The 22,920-nt window shown below is 51.9% G+C and overlaps 1 protein-coding gene across 5 annotated transcripts in view; it reads right to left on the reverse strand.

Moving 5' to 3' along the window:
• Positions 1-219: 219 nt before the first annotated feature.
• The window catches only part of ILF3 (interleukin enhancer binding factor 3), a 33,594-nt gene continuing 10,893 nt past the window's right edge, over positions 220-22,920 (reverse strand). The window contains exons 2-20 of one of the 5 annotated variants that reach the window (XM_012790614.2): positions 19,099-19,195; positions 18,489-18,718; positions 18,158-18,335; positions 14,921-15,068; positions 13,522-13,613; positions 13,039-13,134; positions 12,319-12,430; positions 11,791-11,888; positions 11,112-11,223; positions 10,915-11,025; positions 10,369-10,568; positions 9,800-9,967; positions 9,344-9,466; positions 9,060-9,236; positions 8,805-8,958; positions 8,638-8,691; positions 4,957-5,322; positions 4,047-4,175; positions 220-3,500 (exon numbers count right to left, since the gene is read on the reverse strand). In XM_012790614.2, coding sequence (XP_012646068.1) covers positions 3,364-3,500; positions 4,047-4,175; positions 4,957-5,322; positions 8,638-8,691; positions 8,805-8,958; positions 9,060-9,236; positions 9,344-9,466; positions 9,800-9,967; positions 10,369-10,568; positions 10,915-11,025; positions 11,112-11,223; positions 11,791-11,888; positions 12,319-12,430; positions 13,039-13,134; positions 13,522-13,613; positions 14,921-15,068; positions 18,158-18,335; positions 18,489-18,718; positions 19,099-19,101 — 2,688 coding nt within the window. In that variant the 5' untranslated portion in view covers positions 19,102-19,195 and the 3' untranslated portion in view covers positions 220-3,363. Of the gene's footprint in view, positions 3,501-4,046; positions 4,176-4,956; positions 5,323-6,838; positions 8,194-8,637; positions 8,692-8,804; positions 8,959-9,059; positions 9,237-9,343; positions 9,482-9,799; positions 9,968-10,368; positions 10,569-10,914; positions 11,026-11,111; positions 11,224-11,790; positions 11,889-12,318; positions 12,431-13,038; positions 13,135-13,521; positions 13,614-14,920; positions 15,069-18,157; positions 18,336-18,488; positions 18,719-19,098; positions 19,196-22,920 lie in introns of those variants that run through there. The other 4 variants (XM_012790613.2, XM_012790612.2, XM_012790617.2 and 1 more) reach the window with 4 other exon arrangements.

The following is a 22,920-nucleotide window of genomic DNA, read 5'->3' on the forward strand; positions in this document are numbered from 1 at the left end:
GCGGGCACCCTTTCCCGGCATACCTGCCACCCTCCCAACACACCAGGCTCCCACTCACGCACTGTCCCCCTTGAGAGATGGAAGTCTTCCTGGACACTTCCTGCTCCGCTGGGACAGAGCTCCCCCATGAACAGGGACCCAGTTCACCTTCACACTCTCAGCACCCAGCGCAGAACCTAACACACAATTACCACCCCATAAACACATGCCGAGAAAAGAAACGATGCACACACACGAAGTCTTGTTTATTCCGGGAAGGGTTAGAGCGAGCATGTGGCCTGCAGGAAGGCTGGCTGTGTCGCTGCCCAACATCGCGTGCAGAGGCCTCAGTTTTGTGCAGTGCTCGGCCAGGGCGGGGCCCACACCGTGCTGCAGGGACCAGGGACACACAGTAGTCCTTCAGGGCAGGGCCCCCGACTGCATCAGGAGGGTCAGTGATCACAGCAGAATTTCCCTGCCAGGGGAAGGGGGCCATCAGGCAGCTAGTGGGTGACCCCCAGGTCCGACCAGGTCCCAGCCCAAAATGATAACCAGGCCCCAGCAACTGCTAAATGCAGGGCAGTGGAAATGCTGCATGTGTGACCCTCGTGGCTCAGGGGCCACCCTTGGTCCCAGGTCACCAATTCCCAATACTTGCCCCTGGAATCTGTCCAGATCCCCTACAAGGTCCTGCCCTTCCCTCCCTCATCCCAGCCCACCACACACGTCCAGAGCCCTCTTGGCCTGTGCGCCCAGTCCCTGGTCACTGACCCCACGGCCTAGCCACCAAGTACCCCGTCCTGAACAACTTGTCAGGCAAGTGTGGGCACCCTGGCCTTCCTGCTGATGCACCCAGTGTCCACCCCTGGTGGCCAAATGATGCAGGACACCATCCACCCGAAGCATGCTGGCCAAGGCGCCTCTTCATCATAAGCCAGCGGCTGCCCACCTGCTGCTGGGCTGAGGGGGACCTCCCCCAGGTCAGCTTCCAGGGTTTTGAAGGGAACTGGCCTAGAAGGCCTTCAGCAGTGCTCAAGTGACAGCCACATCTTCTGAACCCAGCTTCCTGGTGTGGCAGTTTGCAAGGGCTGGGACACTGCCACTGGCCAACTCTATCACGGCACCATCGGCCCCAGCGAGTGGAGTTAGGGCACCAAGGATGCTCACAAGATGTCCCCTTGGGAGGGTGCCTGACGGGCCACAGATTCTGAGCGGGGAGGGGGTCCCTTCCCCTGTCCTGGGTTAGGATTCGATGTGGCGGTGGTGATCGAAGCTGAACACGGGTGCCTGCCTCGAGTTCGGAGGGACTTGGCAGGTGGGGCTGGGGTCTGTTCCTCCTCCATGTCCGGCTGGTGCAGCCTGTATCCTCTCACCTCAAACGCAAGGTCTGATGCTCGTAGGCATTTCTTCTTGTCCCATCCCTGGTCACATCTGGGGGAGCAGAGGGGACGTGAATACTTCCCATCAGTCAGGGTAGGATCGTCCCTCAGGTCTGTCCTCTTATCCCTCCACTGCTGGGCTGGTGAAATCCCAGAGCAGCTCAGGATGACTCCAATTTCTGCATCATGGGCCACCTTTTTCCCAACTGTCGCTGGGCTGAGCCACTTGGTATCTGGGACCTCCTCTGCTCTGGCAGACAGAATTCCTCCAGTGTTTCCTTCTCTAGTGCAGAGGCCCTTTCTTCCACCCTCCAAAAAGGCAGACGTTTATCCTCTGAAAGATATTTATCCGCTTGACCTTCTGCTTCATCCGACTGTGAGCAGGGTCCTCGCTTCTGCCAGCAGCCACGGTTACCCAAGCACGGGAGGCCAAGGGGCCGTCTACAGCCAAGGGCCCACGACAGCGCCTGGTCTATGGGTGGAGAGGTGGCTTCCGAGCACTGCAGGCAACTGGCAAGAGGTGCTGCGTCCCCGCAAAGGTGAGGTTGCAGGCCTGCTGTGCAAGGCTCTTCCCAGACAGGCCGAAGCAGCGCCTGGGTAAAGGCAATCCTATTACTGCCCCTGTAAACCGTGCCCCCTCCCTCCCTAGGCAGGGTGAGAGCCGAGAAGGAGCCACGGCAGGGTACAGTTTCTCCACCTGTGTGCGCCACATTTTGTCACGCATGGTTCCACGGTGTGTGCACTGCTCTGTGCAGGGCAGATCTTTAGCAGTGTCCTTGGCCTCTACACACACACACACGAGATGCTGGAGCACTGCCTAGGGGTGACAAATGTCCTCCAAACATTGCAAACCTTCCCCTGCGAGGCAACACTGACCCAGGCTGAGAATCACCGCTCTAGGGGACATCTGCTGGAATACGTTCTGGCAACTGCAAAGAGCCTCAGCTGCCCTCTCTGTGAGCCCCTGGTGGCGCGGCGCCGGGGTCCAGGCTGCGGCACAGACACAAAGCTCCACACGGGCACAGATGATCCGCAGCTGGGGTTTACCCAGGTCGCACCTGCCCTTGTCAAATTGGGTTGAGGTATGGATTCTACAGGGACATTTCACTCCATGATGATGAGAAATTGCACTTAAAAACTACGCCAGAATCAGGGAGCAGAAAACAAAGCTTGCCTGAGTTCTGTGATCGGACCTCAAAGACCAGCGCGGGCCACTGTACACAACCGCACAGACGACAGGCGGTACAGAGCCTGTTGGGACACTGTGTCCACAATATCCCAGGTGACCAGGCAGCTCGTCTTTGCCAAGCACAGAGGAAAGGTGTCTAGAGGCCTGGAGGTGGACCCTCCCTGGTGACTGGGGACTATCCTGCCAGCCCACCCTGCTTTCCCGAGAGAGGGAACAGAGCGGGGGGAACCTGCCCATCCACCGCTGGTGGGTCAGACACCCAGGCCTAAGACAGGCGCGGTTTTCTTTTTCTTTTATTTGTCTACATTCATCTTAATTCAGATGTACTGCCTGAATGACCCAGACATACAAAAAAACCCCCACTCTTTCCCACTGGTTTTTAAAATAAAATCTTCACTTATAAAACTGAAACACTAAAGCATTAAAATACAGAAAGCTCGTTTAACTCACTTCACAAAAGCATGAACAGATGACGTATCCCTTCCGTAACTATTTAAAGACAAACTGAGTTAACACGAACACCAATTAATTGTAAATAGACAGAGGGATACTGAACTGCAGAACGCAAAACTCTACCCAGACAAAGTTGTCATGGCAACTAACAAACCATTGAAGACACGGAGTCCCAAACACGGCTAAATAATGGGTCACAGGACAGGCCACGGAGGTGACCCGCTGCACCTCACAACACAGCAACGTGGACGGGGTGGGGGCAGGGCCTGGAAGGGCCGGTTGACATGTTAACTGTGATGCATAAAACTGGATCTTCCAATGGGGAGTAAGTGCAGAAGGTACAAATCTCCGCCCCGCGGGGGCTTATCTGTACTGGTAGTTCATGCTGTGGTCTGCGTTTCTGCCGTAGCCGCCCTGTGACGACTGGTAGGAGCTGGGAGGGCCACTGTAGTTCTGGCCGGACCCTGGGGAGTTGTAGTTCGACTGTGACGAGTAGCCTCCTAGGAGAGAGAGGGGCGGTTAGAGCCGAGACTCGGACCTGCCCGGCCACCAGGGCTCAGGACCTCAGTCCAAACCCGAGCCACAGACGGTGAGAACACAGGTGGGCAGACTTGTGTCTGCTCTAACTTTGCTAAGTGTCTGTCACACATCATCAAGTCTGTCACCAACACCGTGAGAGGTGGGATCACAGCTAGTTGTGATCCTAGCTTCTGGGAGAAACTGTGGCTTGGGACTGCCTCATCAAGGTGCTGAGCTGCTGGCCCGAACCACAGAGCACAGCCCTGTTTGCCTCAGTGTCATCTACATTTCAAGCAAGTGCCAGTGTTTAAGACTGGGGACACTGTACGCCTCTGGCTTCTTCTGAAAAGTCTGAGCAGCTGGCGGAGTGCCTGAGCCAGTGTTCTCACAGGTCCCCAAGTGGAAGCCAAGGTACAACTGCCACTGTGGCCCTGCCCACGCTGCTCTCTGCTCCCACCAGGTCCACACCCCACCTCAAAGCATCTGTCGGGCCCCCTGTGCTGTGCCACCTGCGGCTCCAGGCCCACCTTGTTTGCCTTGGTATGAGGAGCCGCCCCCAGAACCTCCGCCGTAGCCCCCGTGTGACCCCGGGTTGTAGGATGCCCCGCCTGAGCCGTAGCTGTTCCCGCCGCTTCGGCCTCCACTACCACTGTAGTCTGAGGGAGAGAAGACAGGGTGGTTAAGGGGCCTCGGGAAAGACACGGCTGGGGCGGCCAGGGGCCTCATGGTGCACCCTTGGGTGTGGCAGGCCCTTGGCCCAGACACTGTGCAGAGTTCCCTGTCTGCTCAAACGCGGCCTACGTCAGCCCAACAGAGATGTGCCAGGGGCCTGCCACAGCCCTACAAGGTCACCTTGCCATAGGCCTGGATGGTCACCGAGCTCCGAAGCCAGCTGTCTTGCCTTCCCACCTGCTCCTCCACCCAAGCTTGCCAGCCCAAGACCAACAGCGGCCGCCTCTGCTCTCACCCGGCATCGCCGAGCACACGGCACCCCTCCTGCACCCACGCCCCAGCAGAGGTTCTGCGCAGCCTCCAGCCCGCTGCCGAACACGGTCCATCGGGGGAGTCAGCGCCCACCTCCTGTGCCTCCCCAGCCGCCGCTGTAGCCGTAGCCTACTGCTTCCGTGTGTGAGGCACAGGGAGCAGCGGAGGCGGCGACGGTCAGGCTCTTTCGGGGACTGGCTGCAACACTGTCTCTACAGCAGGTACCAGGTCACCTGACAGCCTCCAGCCCACACCTTAGCACAGAGGCCTCAGCCGCGCTCGCCTTTGGAGAAGGTGCTGGGGGTCCTGCCTCCTGGCTCTTCCTAACACCCGCCCGCAGCTGACACCCTGTCTGCCTCTTGTTCCCCAACAGTGCCACACTTCTGCCACTCCATGGGCTGCACCGCTGGGCCCACACCCTGGCCAGGCTGAGGGCGCTGGAAGACAACTCACTGAATTTGCTCTCATAGTTGTAGTCGGATCCGCCCCCGCCCCCGGGCGAGCTGTAGGAATTGGAGTACGAGGAGTAGTTGCCTTGTCCGTGGTTATAGCCTTTCTGCTTGCCCTGCGGGGGGCCGTAGTTGCTATACTGGCTCTGGTTGTACGACTGTTGCTGGCCCTGGTGGGACTGGTAGCCCGAGCCGTAGGAGGGCTTCTGCTGGCCCCCGTGCAGCTGTTTCTTCCCGGCGTGTTTTGGGGGCACCGGTGAGTTGTAGTTGTCACCTTGGTAGTAGGAACCGTAGCCAGAAGATCCGCCACCGCCCCCGCCTCCACCGCCGCCAGCATTCCCAGAATGCCCTCCGTTGCTGTAGAACTGACCTAAATAGGGAGGCAGCGGGTCAGGCGTAGCATCGGGAAGAGCATGAGGAGGGGAGGGGAAGGGAGGGAGGTCACAGCCATGGGCCCTGAAGGCTGACCTGCAAGCCTGCTGCAAGGAGGCAGCGAGGAGGAGGGAGGAGAGAGGAGCGGTGGCCCCGTCGTTACGTTATGGCAGCCCTGCTTGGGCAGCCCAGCCTTCAGCTCCACTCACCCATCAGCTGATGACAACAATGGGTCTTTGCCAAGCAGTGCACCACAGCAGCTTTTGCAGCGGATGTCAACATTACAATGAGATGGGCTCCGAGCGCAGGACGACATTCACGGCTAGCTGCTGGCTACCCAGATGTCCCCAACGGTGACAGAAAAAGCAAAGCCCCAGAAAAGCAGCGGGCTACCCCCTTCCTCCCCGCTGTGCTGGGAACAGGTTCAGAAGGCACAGGCCTGGGGACCCCAGGAGATGCTCTCTGACAAGGCCCCTAAGACTGTCAAGCATTCTCAGAAGACCAATTAGTCCAAGCTGGCTCTTAGAAGAGAAACAGGGACTTTGCCAATGCTACCGGGGCACCTTTCTGGTGTTATCTGTGCAAACACATGACTGAGGAGCAGGACAAGCCCCAGCCTCATGGGGAGGGAGACTGGCCAAGGCTGGGATCAGGACATCCAAGTGGGACCTCAAGCTATGGCCTTAGGGGTCCAAGGCCCCTTCCTTATTCCCGGCACAGCTGCTGGGCACAGGAGGGACTAAGCAGCGGGACAGATGAGCGTGCAGTGTGGCCGCCACATTCTCAGGCCCGAAGTTGAGAATGTGACGGCAAGGCCTCTGCTTCTGGTCACTAGGTTAATAGGCAGCCCCACCAGGGACTCAGATGGACTGACAGGTGTCACTGGCTAAGGGAACGCCGCACAAGGAAACCCCAAGCCAGGGGTCACAGCAGCGAGTGTGGGCTCCAGCCTGGCGCAGCAATGCCCAGCATACAATAGGGCAGCAGGGCTCTTGGGCTCCCAGAGGAGGTAGGCCTGAGCATGTGACTGCCTCTGCCCAGGCAAGCTGGGGTGTCTGCCCAGCTAGGCCCAGGGTGGGTGGGAGGGCGAGGGGAGACCCCCACTGAGCTTGTCCTTCCCTCCCAGCCTGAGCAGCAAGGGTCCCGAGTCTGCAAGATGGGGCCATCTTGGGAGTCCTCACGTGCCTCCGCCCACTAGAGAAGTGCGCCATGGGCTGGCTGCACAGTAGTCTGCAGAACCGGTCTGCAAACTGTGTCGTGCAGGCAGGCCTTCTCCCCACCCCGCCGCCCCATCACAAAGCCAACACACCAAGGAGAAGGACATGTCCCACAATGCGAGAAAGCAAATGTGTGGAGGCTCAGTGAGGAGGCTGGGAGGACAGGGTCTTCAGAATCTCCCTCAGAAAGTCCCCCCCAGCCCCCAGCCCCCCAGCCCCCGCTTCCCCAGTGTCCTGCACTGAGCACACCACCTCGCCCCGCCTGAAGCCGGGAATGAATGAAGACGCAAGTACCGAGGCCTTGTTACTTTAACATGTATTGATTAAAAAAAAATAAAGGGGAGGGGAAGTTTTCAATGTCATTCAGGAGAACTATTTCCTGGTATAAAAAGACATTATTCTCAAACAATAACTTTCTAAAAAAAAAATACATCATGCAATCAAAGTTTTAAAAAGTTTCACTGAATGTTTCAAAACTCTGGGAACAAATCATGTAGTAATCATTTTGACCGGTTTTTGCCTGAGTAACGCCAAATCTTGCAAGTCGACACAGAGGCAGGCTTTGCTGCAAAAAGTAGTGCTGACCAGAGCCAAAACCAGTTTCCAAAGAGGGCTCCCGCCAAAAACCAGGGCCCCAGTAAAGCACCGGGATGACCCTGTGTACCTTTACGCACAGGCAGAAGCTTCCAGGCCTCTGGAGTCTGTGGTAGCTGTGCACTCCGTGGCATATAGGCCCTGCCGAGGCCACAACTGGCTGGAGAAGCAGGGACATGTGTGGCTGTCTCCTTAGTTTTAAAGCTCCATTAAAAAAAAAAAAAAAAAAAATCCAGAATCCCACGCATTTGCAGTTGTAATTAAGACTTGCAAAATTTCACGTTACCTACCCTTTTAAGCCTGTCTGTTTCTTGCACTTATTATGGAAGCACAGTTTTGATACCTTTGAGAGTTCACTCTCTAGCTAAACCAGCCACAAAATATCGCATCCCCAAACAAGCACCCACCAGAGCATTTACAGAAGGCGGGAGAAGTTAACTCAGCGCAATACACAATTCCCCACAATCCCTACGATTTACATGCTCAGAAGAAAAAAGGAAAAAAAGCCAGTTGCTCTGGATTCAGATGTGATGAAACCGTTTTCATTACTGTCAAAGGCATCAACCAGATTTGGGAATTTGTTAAAAGGTTAAAAATTCATACAAAACCTGCTGTAAATTAAGACAAAGGTAGATTAAAATGCATCATTGTCTATCTCTTTAAATAAAGTAATGCTTTCCATAAAAAGCAAAGGTGGGCTTTTGCCTTGATGCTGAACAACGCTGGCTCTAGAATTCTGTGCAATTCTGCACAAAAATACATTCTCTGAAAAAATTGTTTTCCACTTATTGTGAACTTCAATATGACCAAGTTCAAAGGCAAATCACAATAAAAACTGCCATTGTCTTAAATTCTGCAGGCTAAGAGTTTCAGACAAGCTGCGGTGAAAAGCCACGGTTGAGAAACCCAGTGAAGCACACACAGGGACACAGCACGGACACTTTGGGTTTTGGAGTTGGAGGAAATTGGAGTAAAAAGTTGATTTTGTGTGCAATACTTTTAGACGCTCTAGGAAGACCCAAAATCATGATAGCCGTAGCAGTCTGTGAAAAAGTCACCTACAAAAGGGGGAGACAGAGCAGAGAGAAGAAATTAGAATTCTTTTGAAAAAGGGCACAGAGCGCCACATTTGAAATTCATGTTTTAGATTTCTCTGCTCCTGTAACCCCCCAATGAAGGCTCCTTCTCAAGACAAGAGCTGTGCACTATCACGAAAAGCGTATTCACAAGATTGGTGCTTCGCATGGCTTAAAGCAGAGAAATTTAAAATTCTGACTTTCCAGGAACCGTGCAGTCACACGAGCTCGTGTGCTAACACTTAAAGAAGCAGTCCCACTCTGTGGGATGGGGGCTCGAGGGCTTTCTGACCTAATCACCACAAAAAGGTTCACGACACACTCTGAAGCCTCCACGAGGCCGTTGCTGGCCGCCCTGCGCTAACTGGGCCCAGGAGCTAAGCTGCGGCTGCTTCCCAAGTCAGACAGAGAGAAACACACACTTACTGTAGCCCGCTGTCGCTGAGTTGCCTCCATACCCGTAGCTTCCATATCCAGCGCCTGGAAGGTGACAGACAGGGTTACCGGGAGTCAGCCCAATCCCAGGGGTCTCAGGGGCTTGAGGGAGCATGCAAGCAGGATGCACAAGGACAGTGCAGGACAAGGGCCCTCACCAGCATTCATGTAGCCTCCGTGGTTGGCGCCACCAAATCCTCGGCCTCGGCCTCGCCCTCGGATGTTGCCTCCTCGTCCCCGCCCTCGAAGGTTGGGGGGTGGGGGCACTTCATTGTGCATGGGGCCGCCCATGCCAAAGCCGGGGTTATGTGGCTGGATGGGAGAGAGCAGAGACAAGTCACCTTCCACTCACGCTATGACTGCAGGAGAACTGGTGCCCAGCCCAGAAGATTCTCAGGTAACTAGTTGCTCACCTTAGCAGCAAATTTCGGTCCACCTCTGACAGGAACGGGGGTTCTCTTCTTTTTGTTAGCATCGAGGGTAAGAGGGGTGTCAGGGAAAAGCTTTTCTAGTGCCGCGAGGGCAGCGTATGCCTTCGCCACCTTTTTGTTGGAACCAGCACCTTGGAATTTCTGGCCATCCACCTCCACCTGGAAAGGATGGACACATGTCAGGGATCAGGCACCCTTCGCTGGGCCAGTGTCCCAAGCAAGAGCCCCTCCCAACAAGCTCGGGGCAGCGTGCAGCGCTCGCTCACCTCCATGACGAAGCGCTTGTCGTGGCTGCCCCCGGTCTCCGAGATGAGCTCGTACTTGAGGCCTCGCCGCTTCTCGTTCAGCTCCATGACAGGGTTCTTGCCATGCTTTGTCAGGATCGGCCCCTGCTGTTTCACGTTCTCAGGGGAAAGGGCAAAGAAAACCAGCCACCTCAGCTAGGGCTTTCCAACCCTGTGTTCCCAGCCAGCCCTGGCCAGAGTTGCTGCTCACTGGCCTGTGAGCCTCCCAGCAATGCGACCCCCTTCCCCACGCTGCAGATAGCAGCAAGACCCTCTGCCACGGCTTGGGGGTGAAACCCTGGCTCCCTCTGCAGGCTCCTGGCCTGGAATGTCTACTCGCGTGTGGAAAACCAAACGCCTGGTAACTGCCTTGCTCATGGGCACAGGCCTGCGACCCTGTCCTATAGCAGTTGCTCCCAGCGACCACCATGGGCTCACCTCGGCAGTGGCATCCGATGAAAAGGCAGCGCTGGGGGTTGAGACAGCTTCCACCACAGGGGTAGGGGCCACCACAGCAGGCTTCGACTCCGTCTCCTCTGCTGAATCCTCCCCCTTGCTCGAGTCCCTGCCCTCCGCGCCAGTCGGCAAGCCCATGTCCTGTAACACCTGCGGACACAGGATCCCCAGGCTCGGTGAGGGAGGGCTCAGCGTGGAGTCACCTGCGTGGGTTCTCCCCAACAAACAGGCCTCCCCGAGTACCAAATCCACCAGCGCCCAGGGCGGAATCCAGCGCCCTGGAGGACAGTGATTCCCTTAGCTCCCCATGAGGCCCCAACTGGACACCCTCAGCTCGTCAGCCTCAGTGAGGAAGGCATTTTTCTTGCCACATGTGACTTAGCAGGCGCCCACATGGCTGGCTAACCACTTGTGTTTCCAGGGTCTGCACGCCCTGCCCAAACCCACGGGCTCCACACTGAGGGCTTCCCTGAGGGGCGATGGCTCGGAAGGAACCCAAGATGAAGACGATGCTTCTGACGTTCAGGAGACACTGCCACTGCCACACTTACCTTAACGGCCACGTGCAGCTTGGCGGTCTTTTTGGAGGGCCCGGAGGCCTCAAATGAGTTGCCATCGACCTCCACTGACATGGTGAAGATGGGCGCGTGGACAGGCCCGGTCTGCGAGACCAGTTTGTACTGCAGGCCCGGCTTCAGCTGGTTCAGCCGCATCAGCGCATTCATAGCCTGGGGAGGCTCCGCCTTCTCCTCTGAAGAGGGTAGCAGATGGTTCTGGATAAGCACTTCAGGAGGTCTCTGCCCGAGAACGCTTAGTCGATTCTGAACACTAGGTGACTGCCTCTGTGGTGTGACGCAGGGGGCTACGTGGCTGCGTGCACCATGACCTGGCCTGAGCATCCCTGTGACTACCAGCTGAGGTACCACCGTATCACTCATCTTACGCACCCATATTACATTTCACAATTGCTGACCGGACTTGAGAATTGTGTCCAAGAAAAATAAAGCAAAAGCAAGCATGGATCACACCACTTCAGGATGAACCTCATTGGTAGCCAGGCTGGGGGTAAAAGAAGTACTGCTGACAAACGTCTGTACCTTTCTTTTGAATCTTCTTCTTCTTCTTGCTGGGAGACTTCTCCTCCCCATCCTCCTCCATCGGGCGTTTCATGGGCGTGATGGCGTAGGTGGTGCTGGGTGGGATCTGAACTGCAGGGAGAGCAGGCAGAGGCGCTGAGGATGCAGGTGGCTGCCCCACCAAGCGCCCCAGCCACCGCACACCACCACGGGCTTACCAGTGTAGTCCACTGGGTTTTCATTCTTTGGTTTCTTGGGCATCTTGGAAGGCAGAGGGTCCATACCCAGGACTTTGTAGAGCTGGCCAAATGCGGCGAGTCGCAATGCGTGCTGGAGAAGGGGAAAAGGAGTCTGACTCAGCTGCCCTGCACTCAAGGCCAAGTCCGTGTGCTCACTAACGCCTTCTGAGGAGGGGCAGGAGCTGAAGGGCTGCTAATGGTCTCCCCTACAACAGCAAGGGGTCCCCCAACAGCCAGGGGAGGGCCTGGCTGCTCGGGCCCAGCCTTGCTGTAGGGGCAGGCCAGCCTGTGACCACCCCCCTTTGAGAGGAATACAGGAGACCCCAACCTGGGGACTGGTTGCCACACGGAGCCACGTGGTGGGCCTGCAGAGGGAGAACCCCCAGAGCAGTCCACACGACAAACACATCTGCCCGCTGAACTCGGTGTCTGAAAACAGCACTCGAGCAGGCCAAGGGGGCAGACGACAACAACACATGGCGCCAGGGGAAAGAAGAAGCCCAGATTGGGGCACCCTGTATCAGACACAATCCCTTCACCTCAATCCCCAACCTGAGCCTGCAAGTCCAGGGGCTGCTCTGAGAATACCCAGTAATGGAACTGGAAGCCAGTGAGTAGACTGGGTAAGGGCTCACGTTGGCAATGGCGATGACTATACCTGCGCACTCTGTGTGATATCTTCCCGTTGCTGTCTGTCTAGATGCCCAATAGCATCAGTGGCTTCTTTTTCACAAGGGTCATAAATGCCAGAACCATCTGAAGGCAGGAAACAAGGAAGATATGCAGAGGATTATCTTTTAGCATCTCGGAAGAGTTGTGCTGGCTGAGGGAACCAGGTGCGTTACCCCCCACGCCCCATCCACACCCAGCTCTGGAAAACACGCCGAGCTCGGTGACCCACTCAGCGTCCAGCCCTTGACAGAAATAATCCACATGTGTCTCAGAGCAAGAAAGTCACGTGGGAGTGGGTCACCACTGCCCCCGGATCCGCCCTCCGAATCACGGCTGCGGACCCGGCACAGGGCTGGATATGATGGTGCAAGAGGGTAGCCACATGCTTCAGCCCTACAGGGGGTGGACACAGAACTGCTGCTGCCCTAACCCAGTCACTGGACCAGCGAGGAAGCGGCCTCGGGGCCTTGATCCCTGTCCTTGCCCTGCCACTTGCAAAGCACAAGGCCCCAACCTGGCATCACGATGCCCGACGCCAGGCACTCCAGCACTCTCCGCAGGGCCTCGCCGGCCCCCATGGGTCTGTTGGCTGTGCCGATGGATTTCTCACACAGTAGCTCGAGAGGCTGGAAGAGAAAGGAGACAGTGAGCCACAGTCTGAGAGATGGGGTTGGCCAACACTGGGGAGCTGTCGCTGTGTGTGTCTAGGGGGGCGCCCAGGACTCACAATCATCCAGTCTTGACAAAGCCAAAGCCTGGGGGCTAAACCAAAGCCAGGGCACTTGGAGCAACAGCCAGCCAACCTTTCCTTAAGGGCCAGACATGAAATCTTTTAGGCTGTCTGGGCCCAGGGGCAAAGCTGAGGCTGGGATATAGGTATTTATATTTAAAATGTAAATGTTTACAAATACAAAACCATGAATAACTGTACACTGGAATAAAATCAGAACTTGCCCGTGGGCCCTAGGTTGCTGGCAGCATCTACAAACACTTCTTCAGGGAGGGGATCACTGCCTGCGTGTCCTCTACACAGGGCCTGACCCACCCTGATACCTGATACCCCACCAACGATGTGGAACGCAGCAGCCGCTGCTTGATAAGCAGCTCTGAAGGGTACAGGTTGGCCACACCTCAAAGGGCTGCTCCTGTCTAGTCACCATCAAATATTCCTGGCATATGGGAGACGGTCTTTGCACTCAGATCCTCTGGTGGCCATAGTGACAAGGCGGCTTACCCAGCCTCGGAGGGGACCCCAGGTGGGCACACGGGTGCATAGGTCCCTCAGGACCCGGATGACAATGACACACGACTTCAGCCCATTGGCTCTGGCCTAGGGGAAAAAAAGCACAGGCTCTTTAGGCTAAGGCACCTCCCCGATCACAGGCCAACATGAAAAACACAAGTCTCACGATGCTGCTTTGCCAAGGGTAAGCGGCCAATGGTCATGACCACCAAGTGTGTGGCCAGCAGCGATTCCACTGCGTACACAAAAAGAATGTTACTCTTAACACAAAGCAGCAGCAGCCCACCGACTCAGTCACAGCCTCCTTTGGGGGTGTCAATTTGTGGATGTGCACTCCTTTAGCAGCTGCAGGTCTGCAGGCGCTAAGTTCAGCACAGCTACCGTCAATGTTTAAGAATTGTTATGGTAAAAGTTAGCCAAGTTACAACTTAGGAATGCTCTACCAAAAGACAAATAGAAGAACAAAATGCAAACCTGGAACCACTTGGCGTGTCGGAGGGACGCCAAGGCAGCAAGGCATTTCTGCCTGTCCAGAACGTCCGGGGGATCGTTGACTGATAGCGTTTCTATTCATGGATGGAATAAGAAGACAAGGCACAGTTTGACCAAGGGGTTTCTGTCAGGTGGAAAGGGGATGTGGCAGCGACCTAAAGGGCAGCTGAGTTTCCCAGAAGCTGAATTCATCTCCGCCCTTGACCAGGGAAGGAGAAACTAGAGTGCATTGAACTCTGCCCTGAGAGGAAATCACAAAAATCGGAGGCCCCCTCCAGAAAAAAACAAAACAAAACAAAAAAGTGGGAAGTTATTCTGAACGGGATAATCTCATGGGGGAGGGGGAAAGATAGGTGGATCCTATCTTCTAATAGACTGTTCCCGAGCCTCCTCCCCATGTTCTCCCAATAAATAAGCTATGCTAAAATTTTTGATAGGAAAAAATAAAAAAAAGGCGGGGGGAGTGGAAATGAACTCCCTCTCTGCTTCCCACAACAGCCATCCCGAGGCATCTGCGGCAAAGGGGACCACCTCCGCCCACCAGGTGGGACTGCCCTAGCCCCAGCCCGTGACAGAGAGAGTCCTGTTGGTCAAAGGTCCAGAGTCCCTAAATTGATAAACTAGAAGGGCTTTGGTAGTCGGAATCAGATATGAGTCAGAACCGAAGGTAATGAACAGAATAGCAACAAGGGCACTAAGCCAGCCTCTGCTGCAGCCCAACTGGAGCGCTCGTCTTCTCTGCTATCTGTGTATCAGGGATTTGGATAAGGCCTGAAAAGAGGCACGTGAGGGGCCCGGGTGGACTATGAATGGTGAACGCATTATCAGCGTCTTAGGTCCAAAGATGTGGTTTGGAAAAAACTCGTACAATTGTTTAAAACTTTATCCAAAACTCTGTATCAGCTCTTCGTGTTTCTGTCACTCTAGCCGATTAAAAGCACCAATGAAACAAGAAACACGAGGCCCTCAGTTTTGCTGCAGCACAAGCTGTTTGTACAACTCCAATGTGATGCTCATGCAGAAACCGTCTGGTTGTCGTCAATCATTTAAAAACCATAAAATTGCCAGGGACACACTTTTGCAAGGCCAGAGAATGGCTCAACAGAAAAACAAGTTCCACACTTAGGTCTGAAAACATTCAAGGATTAAGATAAAAATGGTGCAGTCCCCTATGAAAAGTGCTACTCACTTTTAGTGCAACTGTTTTGTCAAACTCCCAAGTACTCAATCAAAGCCAACGGGAGATGTGATCTCAGAGTAAAGGTGGTCAAATCTACACCACTAGCCTTTTACCAAAGCAATCTAAAACTGAATAGCACATTTGAATAGTGAGGGAACACCACCTTTTCAAAGTCCTGCAGGCCTGTCTCGGCCTCCCTACCTCCAGCTAATACTTTTTCCATTTCTTCTCTGACAACAGGGGATGTCAGGTGGATGGTCAGAGATAACGGAGGCTCTTTTGTGTTTTTTATCACAATTGCAGCATCATCGACAGATTGCAGTATTTCGTACTTGTCTTCTGTTACAGCCTAAAATAGAAAACGAAACTTTCAAAACACTATCTTAAGGGGCCGGGCACGGTGGCTCACGCCTGTAATCCTAGCACTCTGGGAGGCTGAGGTGGGCAGATTGCTCAAGGTCAGGAGTTTGAAACCAGCCTGAGCAAGAGCGAGACCCTGTCTCTACTAAAAATAGAAAGAAATTAATTGGCCAACTAATATATAGAGAAAAAATTAGCCAGGCATGGTGGCGCATGCCTGTAGTCCCAGCTACTCAGAAGGCTGAGGCAGGAGGATTGCTTGAGCCCAGAAGTTTGAGGTTGCTGTGAGCTAGGCTTATGCCATGGCACTCACTCTAGCCTGGGCAACAAAGCGAGACTCTTGTCTCAAAAACAAACAAACAAAAATACTATCTTAAGGCAATCAATTCTATCTGGTCCACCAAATCCTGCAGCAGAAAGGCCAATTTTTTAGGTGTCATATCCCAGGAGTGCCTTCCTTTGAGCCACCATGATTTCCCTTCTAGTTGGCCAGGTTATAGGCCGTGATCTGGGTACTCCAGAGAGGGGATGACTAACTGCAGTGAGAAGTGACGTCCATGGGAGCTTTAAGATATAATGGGGGCTGGTCTGATGGTAGTGGGTCATCAGAACTTATTAACATTAGTGCCACTAAAGTTGGTATTCAACCCCCTCTCACTGCTAAATTTGACTGGCTTTAAAAATAATTAAAAAAAAAAAGAGAGAGAGATAATGGGGAAGAGTTTAGGATCCAAGAGGAGATGAATCTCGCCCTTTTGCCACTTAGTAGATAATTTTGGATAAATCAAACTCATTAAGATTGAGGTTTCTAATTTGTAAAATGAACTTAACAGCACGACCTACGCCACAAGCTTCATAAAGCTTCGATGGACACTGCACAGGAAGCAGTGTCCACTGCAGAGTGGGCACCCAGCCACTGCCATTTCCATGCCAGTATGAGTGGCCGGACAGGGTGGAATGGAAACCGTGTGCAGCAAAAACCGTCCTATGACGCACGTAGAGCACACACTTGCTGCAAATGCATGTCTACAAGGAAGCCTGCGACAGTGTGACTTGGCAAAGAAAATTCAAGCTTTTATTATTTTGTTAAAGGAAACAAAATAAATATCATGGGGGGAGGACAAATGTGTTGGAATGTCTAAATGAGAATTTTTTAACATCAGCATAACTGACTTTCTGGGTTGGATAATTTTCAGTTTGGGGTGGGTAGGGGCTGCTCTGTGCATTACAGGGTGTTTTGGGTTTTGCTGGAGATGGGGTCTCACTATGTTGCCCAGGCTGGAGTGCAGTGGCTATTCATAGGTGCCATCATGGTGAACAACAGCCTTAAATCTTTCAAGAGATCCTCCTTCCTCAGCCTCCCGAGTGGTTGGGAGTACAATGCACACCACCATACCCTCTGTACCCACTATAGGGTGTTTAGTAGCACCCCTGGCCCCCACCCACTAGGTACTAGTAACAGTGACCCCCATTGTTTCCAGACACTGCCCAACGTTCCTTGGGGGGAGGGGGGTGACGACGATGGAGGCAAAAAAAAAAAAAAAAACACGTCACAAACCATTAATGAAAAATTATATGCCCATTCTTTTTATCTTTAAGGAATGATTCTTTACACAAGTTGTTTTTCCTTTAGAAACATTTACACCAACTTGTTTCACTTAATATACTTATCACAGATAAGGATAAATTAATTTAATCATTTTTGGTAAAAATGGAAAATTTTAAGGATTCGCCTTAAATAGTTCCTTGTAAGTAAAGTAGCTAACATACATTACCTCCACTTTCTGATCTTTGCCCTGAACCTCAAAATTGTCAGTCACATGTGACCAAATCCCTGTTTACATATGAAAGTGAATCAGGTTTTTCTTTCTAAGGAATGTCTTTCTTCTTTTGCTTGTCCTGTAGTTAAATCCAGGTGACTGCGTACTGACGAGGCAGCGCCTGGCAGAGGTTCTGACACCTCCCAATGCCCCACCTGTGGGTCCCAGGGTCAATGACCCAGCTGCCCTGCAACTCAATCACACCTAGGTACTACTTAGATGAGTAAGAAATAACACAGGTGAAGAGCATGCCTGGCCTAGGGCCTGGCTGGCATAGTATATGCTCAATAAATGCCAGAGGCCACTATTTTTTTTTTTTTTTGAGACAGAGTCTCACTCTGTTGCGCAGGCTAGAGTGCCGTGGCATCAACCTAGCAACCTCAAACTCCTGGGCTCAAGCAATCCTCCTGCTTCAGCCTCCCAAGTAGCTGGGACTATAGGCACACGCCACCATGCCCAGCTAATTATTTTTTTATATATATATATTTTTAGTTGTCCAGATAATTTCTATTTTTTTCAGTAGAGATGGGGTCTCACTCTTGCTCAGGCTGGTCTTGAACTCCTGACCTCGAGCAATCCTCTGGCCTCAGCCTCCCAGTGTGCTAGGATTACAAGTGTGAGCCACGAAGCCTGGCTGAGAGGCCACTATTTATGCATTACTTTGGTAATGAAACAAATGGGTAGGCAGGTAGGTATATATGTATTATTTAAAAAGAAATGACCTTGGTGTGACAGGCTGGAGTGCAGTGGTATCATCATAGCTCACTGCAGTTTCGAACTCCTAGGCTCAACCAATCCTCCCACCTCAGCCTCGCAAAGTGCTGGGATTACAGGCGTGAGCCTCTACACCCAGCCTAAAAACAGATTTTGTTTTTATCCAGGTTTGATCAGGGAGGCAAACCTAATGACTGCACTATCTATCTAATCACCCACCCAACAAAGTTTGGATATAAAGTTCATACCCAATGATGACCTCGGCCTCCTACAGTCTGGTGCACGGTGGGCACTGGGTCCCTACTGGCCGGCAGAGCACTGGGTAGCACCACAGTTTGTCGGCCACTTTCCACAGAACCCCAGCAGCTCTGTGGTAGCCTGCCTGTGCCCTATGAGAAGGTATGAGCACTCAAGTCCAAGGGGGAGTTTGTGTGTGTTTCCTGGTGCATGGCAGATTGGGGCTCTCTTCCTCTGCCCCATGTCCTTGATTGACAAGCACACCCCCCATGCCCCCACCCCACCCATCGGCAGCGGTCACACTTACAGCGAGCTGGATGGCCAGGTTGTCAGCCACCTTGTCCAAGAGGGCAGTTGTGGGCTTCTCTTTACACAGCAGTACTAGCTCCAGATCCAAGTCCCCCTTGAGCAGAAGACCCTTTGCCACGAGGCCCACCCGCATCACGCCCCGCAGGGTTCTGGTCATGTGCTCTGTCTTCTGTTCCCTGAGGGACAGACCAAAGCATGGCTCAGAGAGGAATTCGTTCTGGCCAGAACCCAGAGGCCCGTGAAAGGCTGGAGTTTCTTAGAGAGATGCTGACCCTGGCACTGGCAAGCCTCCCTAGACGGAAAGCACCGCGACAAAACCTCACACTTACCCAGCCCCTTCTTTGCTCTCATCCTCAGGCGGTGCGTCCATGCTGTCGGACTCGGTGTGCTCGCCACTGCCTTTTTCCTGCTCGTCTATCCAGTCAGACACGGCTTTGAGCGCCCGCTCAGTGTGGGACACCATGTTCTGGACTGCCTCCAGCTCCTCTTGCGTTGGATAAACGGAAGAATGCTTCGCCATCACATGGCGATCATCATTCACAAAAATTCGCATCGGACGCTGGAAGTGTGAAAACTAAGTTAAAAATGATGTAAAGAGAGAGGCAACCCAGCGCTGAGCTTATAAGCTGCAATAACTCCGAATTATGCTGTATGTTTCATATAAAAATAAGACTGTACAAACACAACTGAAGGACCAACAAGGACAAGCCAGCTTAACTACTGTTCTCTGGACACAGGGAGCAAGCAATGGGGCACTTATTTTGTATGTTTCCACAGGATCTGAATTATGCCAATACCTTACATTATTGCATTACTTTGTAACTCAGAAAGTCTAATGAAAATGGTAACAGAATCCAACACTTCTGGGGAAATGCTACAAACATCTTTATACAGGAATGAAGAACAGTATCTGGTGATTTAAAAAAAAAAAAAACTTACCATTTTTACTTCTTTTTCTGTAGTGTCTGGAAATCAAACTTTGTTTATCTTTTCAAACTGTGACAGATTTCCTTGGTGTTATCAATACTTCAACTATCTATAAGATCAGAAAATCTTTTTAGTTCCAAATAATTCAGAGATCCAAATAATTCAGAGACAGACTAATTTCAGCAGCAAGAACAATGCACAGCTGCCTCACGAAGGCACCTGTTAACACAGCAGGACACATCTTTACTTCCAAGTAACCACTGCTAGGCCAAGGCATTAAACTGCTAATTATAAAATTCCCTTCAAATGAAAACAGCTGGTTTCTAGAAGCCAGGTCTGCCATCAGACCCACACTCCCTCAGATGGTCTTACTTTCTTTTCTATCTTCCTTCATCCTTCCTTGACAGAAAGTGTGACAATTTTTACAAATATAAAACATAAAAATATTAACAAGCCTCCAAAAAAAGCTACAGGTAGAAAACATTCATCAAAATCTTGGTGTATTCATCTTCTACAGCTATCTTAAAAAGAAAAAAAAAAAAATCTTGGTGTGCAGGGAAGGAAGCGAGAGAGAAGCAGCTCCAGTCCTTGGGCGTCATGGAGACAGGCATGAGGGAAGGACCCAAAAGCCTCCGGAAGGCAGGAAGGCGATCCTTCCGCAAAGTGAGTACATCTGAAATGTCAGGCAGGCAGACGACGACAACCACGCTGGGTCCAGCTTTGCAGAGGCCGAGACAATCAAAGTGCACAACAGAAGGCTTCAGGACAAACGGAGCCATAATTACCATTTTGGTCTCCAAATAACATGCCAACTACAACCTACTCAATTCCCACTCCATGCCAACAGTCTGGTCCATACTGAAATCTTCCAAATGAGTAAACAACAACAACAACAAACCCCAACAGGGAAATATGCAACAGATGAATCTACCCTTCCATCTAACTAGTCACCAGCCAGCACAGCAGGCTCAAGCCTGGAAAGGTAAGAGCTCCAAGGATAAACTGACAGGATTGGGCAAAATAAGAATTTCCCACAATGCTTCAGGATTACTTAACAATTCCAATTGCAAATTTAAAGGTTCCAAACTTTACCATTCAACCCTTGGGTTTTAAAGTTTGAGGTGACAGTCTTGCAGAGCCAGGCAATAAGACATGGCACAGACCGGCGTGGTGGCTCACGCCTGTAATCCTACCACTCTGGGAGGCCAAGGCGGACAGATGGCTCGAGGTCAGGAGTTCGAAACCAGGCTGAGCAAGAGCGAGACTCCATCTCTACTAAAAATAGAAAGAAATTAATTGGCCAACTTAAAATATATATAGAAAAAATTAGCCAGGCATAGTGGCACATGCCTGTAGTCCCAGCCACTCGGGAGGCTGAGGCAGGAGGATCGCTTGAGCCCAGGAGATTGAGACTGCTGTGAGCTAGGCTGACACCACAGCACTCACTGTATCCTGGGCAACAAAGTGAGACTCTGTCTCAAAAAAAAAAAAAAAAAAAAGACATGGCACAGTCAAAAGCTCCGTGATGGGCGTGGGGACAAGGGAGGATGTGAAGGGGCACGGGATCGCATGGGAAGACCAGTCCCTGGATCTCACCAAGTGGGAACTTCTAAACAGACCTAGGCCTGAAATCCTGCCTGCCCAGCCACTAGCCACGTGACATTTTATTAAAGTTTCCATGGAGCTTCCTAGTTATACCTGCAACATGGAAGTGGCCCCTATACCTTCTGCAGGGAGACTGTGAAAATTAAACGAGCACAAATCCCACAGATGCTCAAAAATGGTAGCAGCTTCTACTGCCGACAGGACGCACACCCCCAGGCTGCTGTGCAGGCTGAGTGAGTCATCGCATGCCTTATGAGGGAAGGAACCATCATTCACTCAGTGAAGAGAACGATACTGTGGTTGTGTTTGAAAAGAATATTTTAACCTGTTCCATACATATTTAAGACAAATTTATGGCTGAAATGATATTCCTGATATTGCTCTAAAATGCTCCAGGAATGGGGTAGGGAAGGGTGACAGCGGTTGAAGCTGGGTGATGGATATACTGGGATTCATTTGTACAAGTATGAAAAATTCTGTTTGTTTTTTCTTAAATCCACAGTAAACTTAAGCACTTTTACAAAAGTACAGCCATAGTGGGTAATGTAAAAATTAAACCAAAGCTGAAAAAAACCAATCACAGCCTGTTTTCTGACATGAAACAGCTCTGGAGCTAAACAAGGAGGAGTCAGCTACTGCTGACTGTCCTCTGTGCATCCTGTGCCCCACAGCCACCACTGCTGGCCGTATCTGTGCTGGAATCTCACCAATCTGATCATGTGGGCTGATGTTTAAAACCCTATTTATTTATTCAACAAGTATTTAGCATGTACCTCTCCTGTGCCGGGTGCCGGGCTAGATGCTGGGACGACGATGGACAAGTCAGCCAAGTCTCTCGTTCCGCCGGAGCTAGCCATCTAGCACACCCTGAAGGACAACCCCCTTCCTCCCCTGCAAGTCCAACATGGTGCCAGGAGCCCACGCTTCGGTACATGCTTACCACTGCTCCACCCCAAATTATGCGTCCACTACAAATGTCAAACGTAGAGACATGAAACCAAGGTTCCAGGTGGCTAAGAGCTTTTCATTAAGGGTTTTCTAAGATGCATATTGTCTAAAACCTGTTAAAAAGGAGCTCCTTGTTCGTGGAAGCACAGGGAGAGCTCTGTAGTAGTAGCTCTGCAGCTCGGCCCTGAAGCCCAGGCCGCTTTATGTCTGTTCAGTCACTGCATGATTCTAACATCTAAGTAAACCTCTTTTTATGTGGAGGGAGGGGGAGGGAAGGAGCTCCTTGGAGAAGTGGTTTATTCCTTACTTATAACAAGAAACATACGGGGTTATCAAGGTCCTACTGTGGCATAAGAAAGCAAAGAAGAGCTGGAGACCGACATGGGCTTGTCCAGAGGACATGAGAACTCACTTGTGTGGGCTCCCACTGGCTACATTTGGGACAACCAAGAATCAAAAAGAATAATGCTTCCACCTAATGAAGTTCTAGAAAAGGCAAAACTAATCAAAAATGGGGAAAAAATGCCAACAGTGATTGCCTTTGGTAGCAAAGATCATGTGAGAAGGGACCCATGGGAGCTTTCTGGGGTGATAGTCACAGACTACCTCTTGGTAGAGATTGGGTATATGCACTGGTCAAAACTTATGAACAGGCGCGGTGGCTCACACCTGTAATCCTAGCACTCTGGGAGGCCAGGAGGGTGGATCACTTGAGGTCAGGAGTTCAAGAACAGCCTGAGCAAGAGCAAGACCCTGTCTCTACCAAAAATACAAAAACTCAGCCAGGCATCGTGGCCTGTGCCTATGGTCCCAGCTACCTGGGAGGCAGAGGCAGGAGGGTCACTTGAGCTCATGAGTTTGAGGTTGCAGTGAGCTATGTATGAAGCCACTGTATTCTACCCAGGGCAACAGAGTGAGACCCTCTCTCAAAAACAAACAAAAAACTCACTGAACAATATACTCAAGATCTGTACATTGCTTCAAAAGAAAAAAAAAACTATAAATACTTAAGTCTACTTATTATATAGAGGGAAGACTGCTGCAACTTTCTGCTAGTTTGAAATGCATCATAAAAATAAAGTGACAGAAGAATGGAACAGAACAAGAGGTGTATGGAGAAATGTATGAAACACAATAGTCAAATATCAAGGACACACTCTTAGGATGTGTTTACAGATAGGTGTCACTATAAAATTGTGCCACTTTTTTTTTTTTGAGACAGAGTCTCACTTTGTTGCCCAAGCTAGAGTGAGTGCTGTGGCGTCAGCCTAGCTCACAGCA

Source organism: Microcebus murinus, chromosome 27, assembly GCF_040939455.1.
Source record: "Microcebus murinus isolate Inina chromosome 27, M.murinus_Inina_mat1.0, whole genome shotgun sequence".
Classification (NCBI taxonomy): domain Eukaryota; kingdom Metazoa; phylum Chordata; class Mammalia; order Primates; family Cheirogaleidae; genus Microcebus; species Microcebus murinus.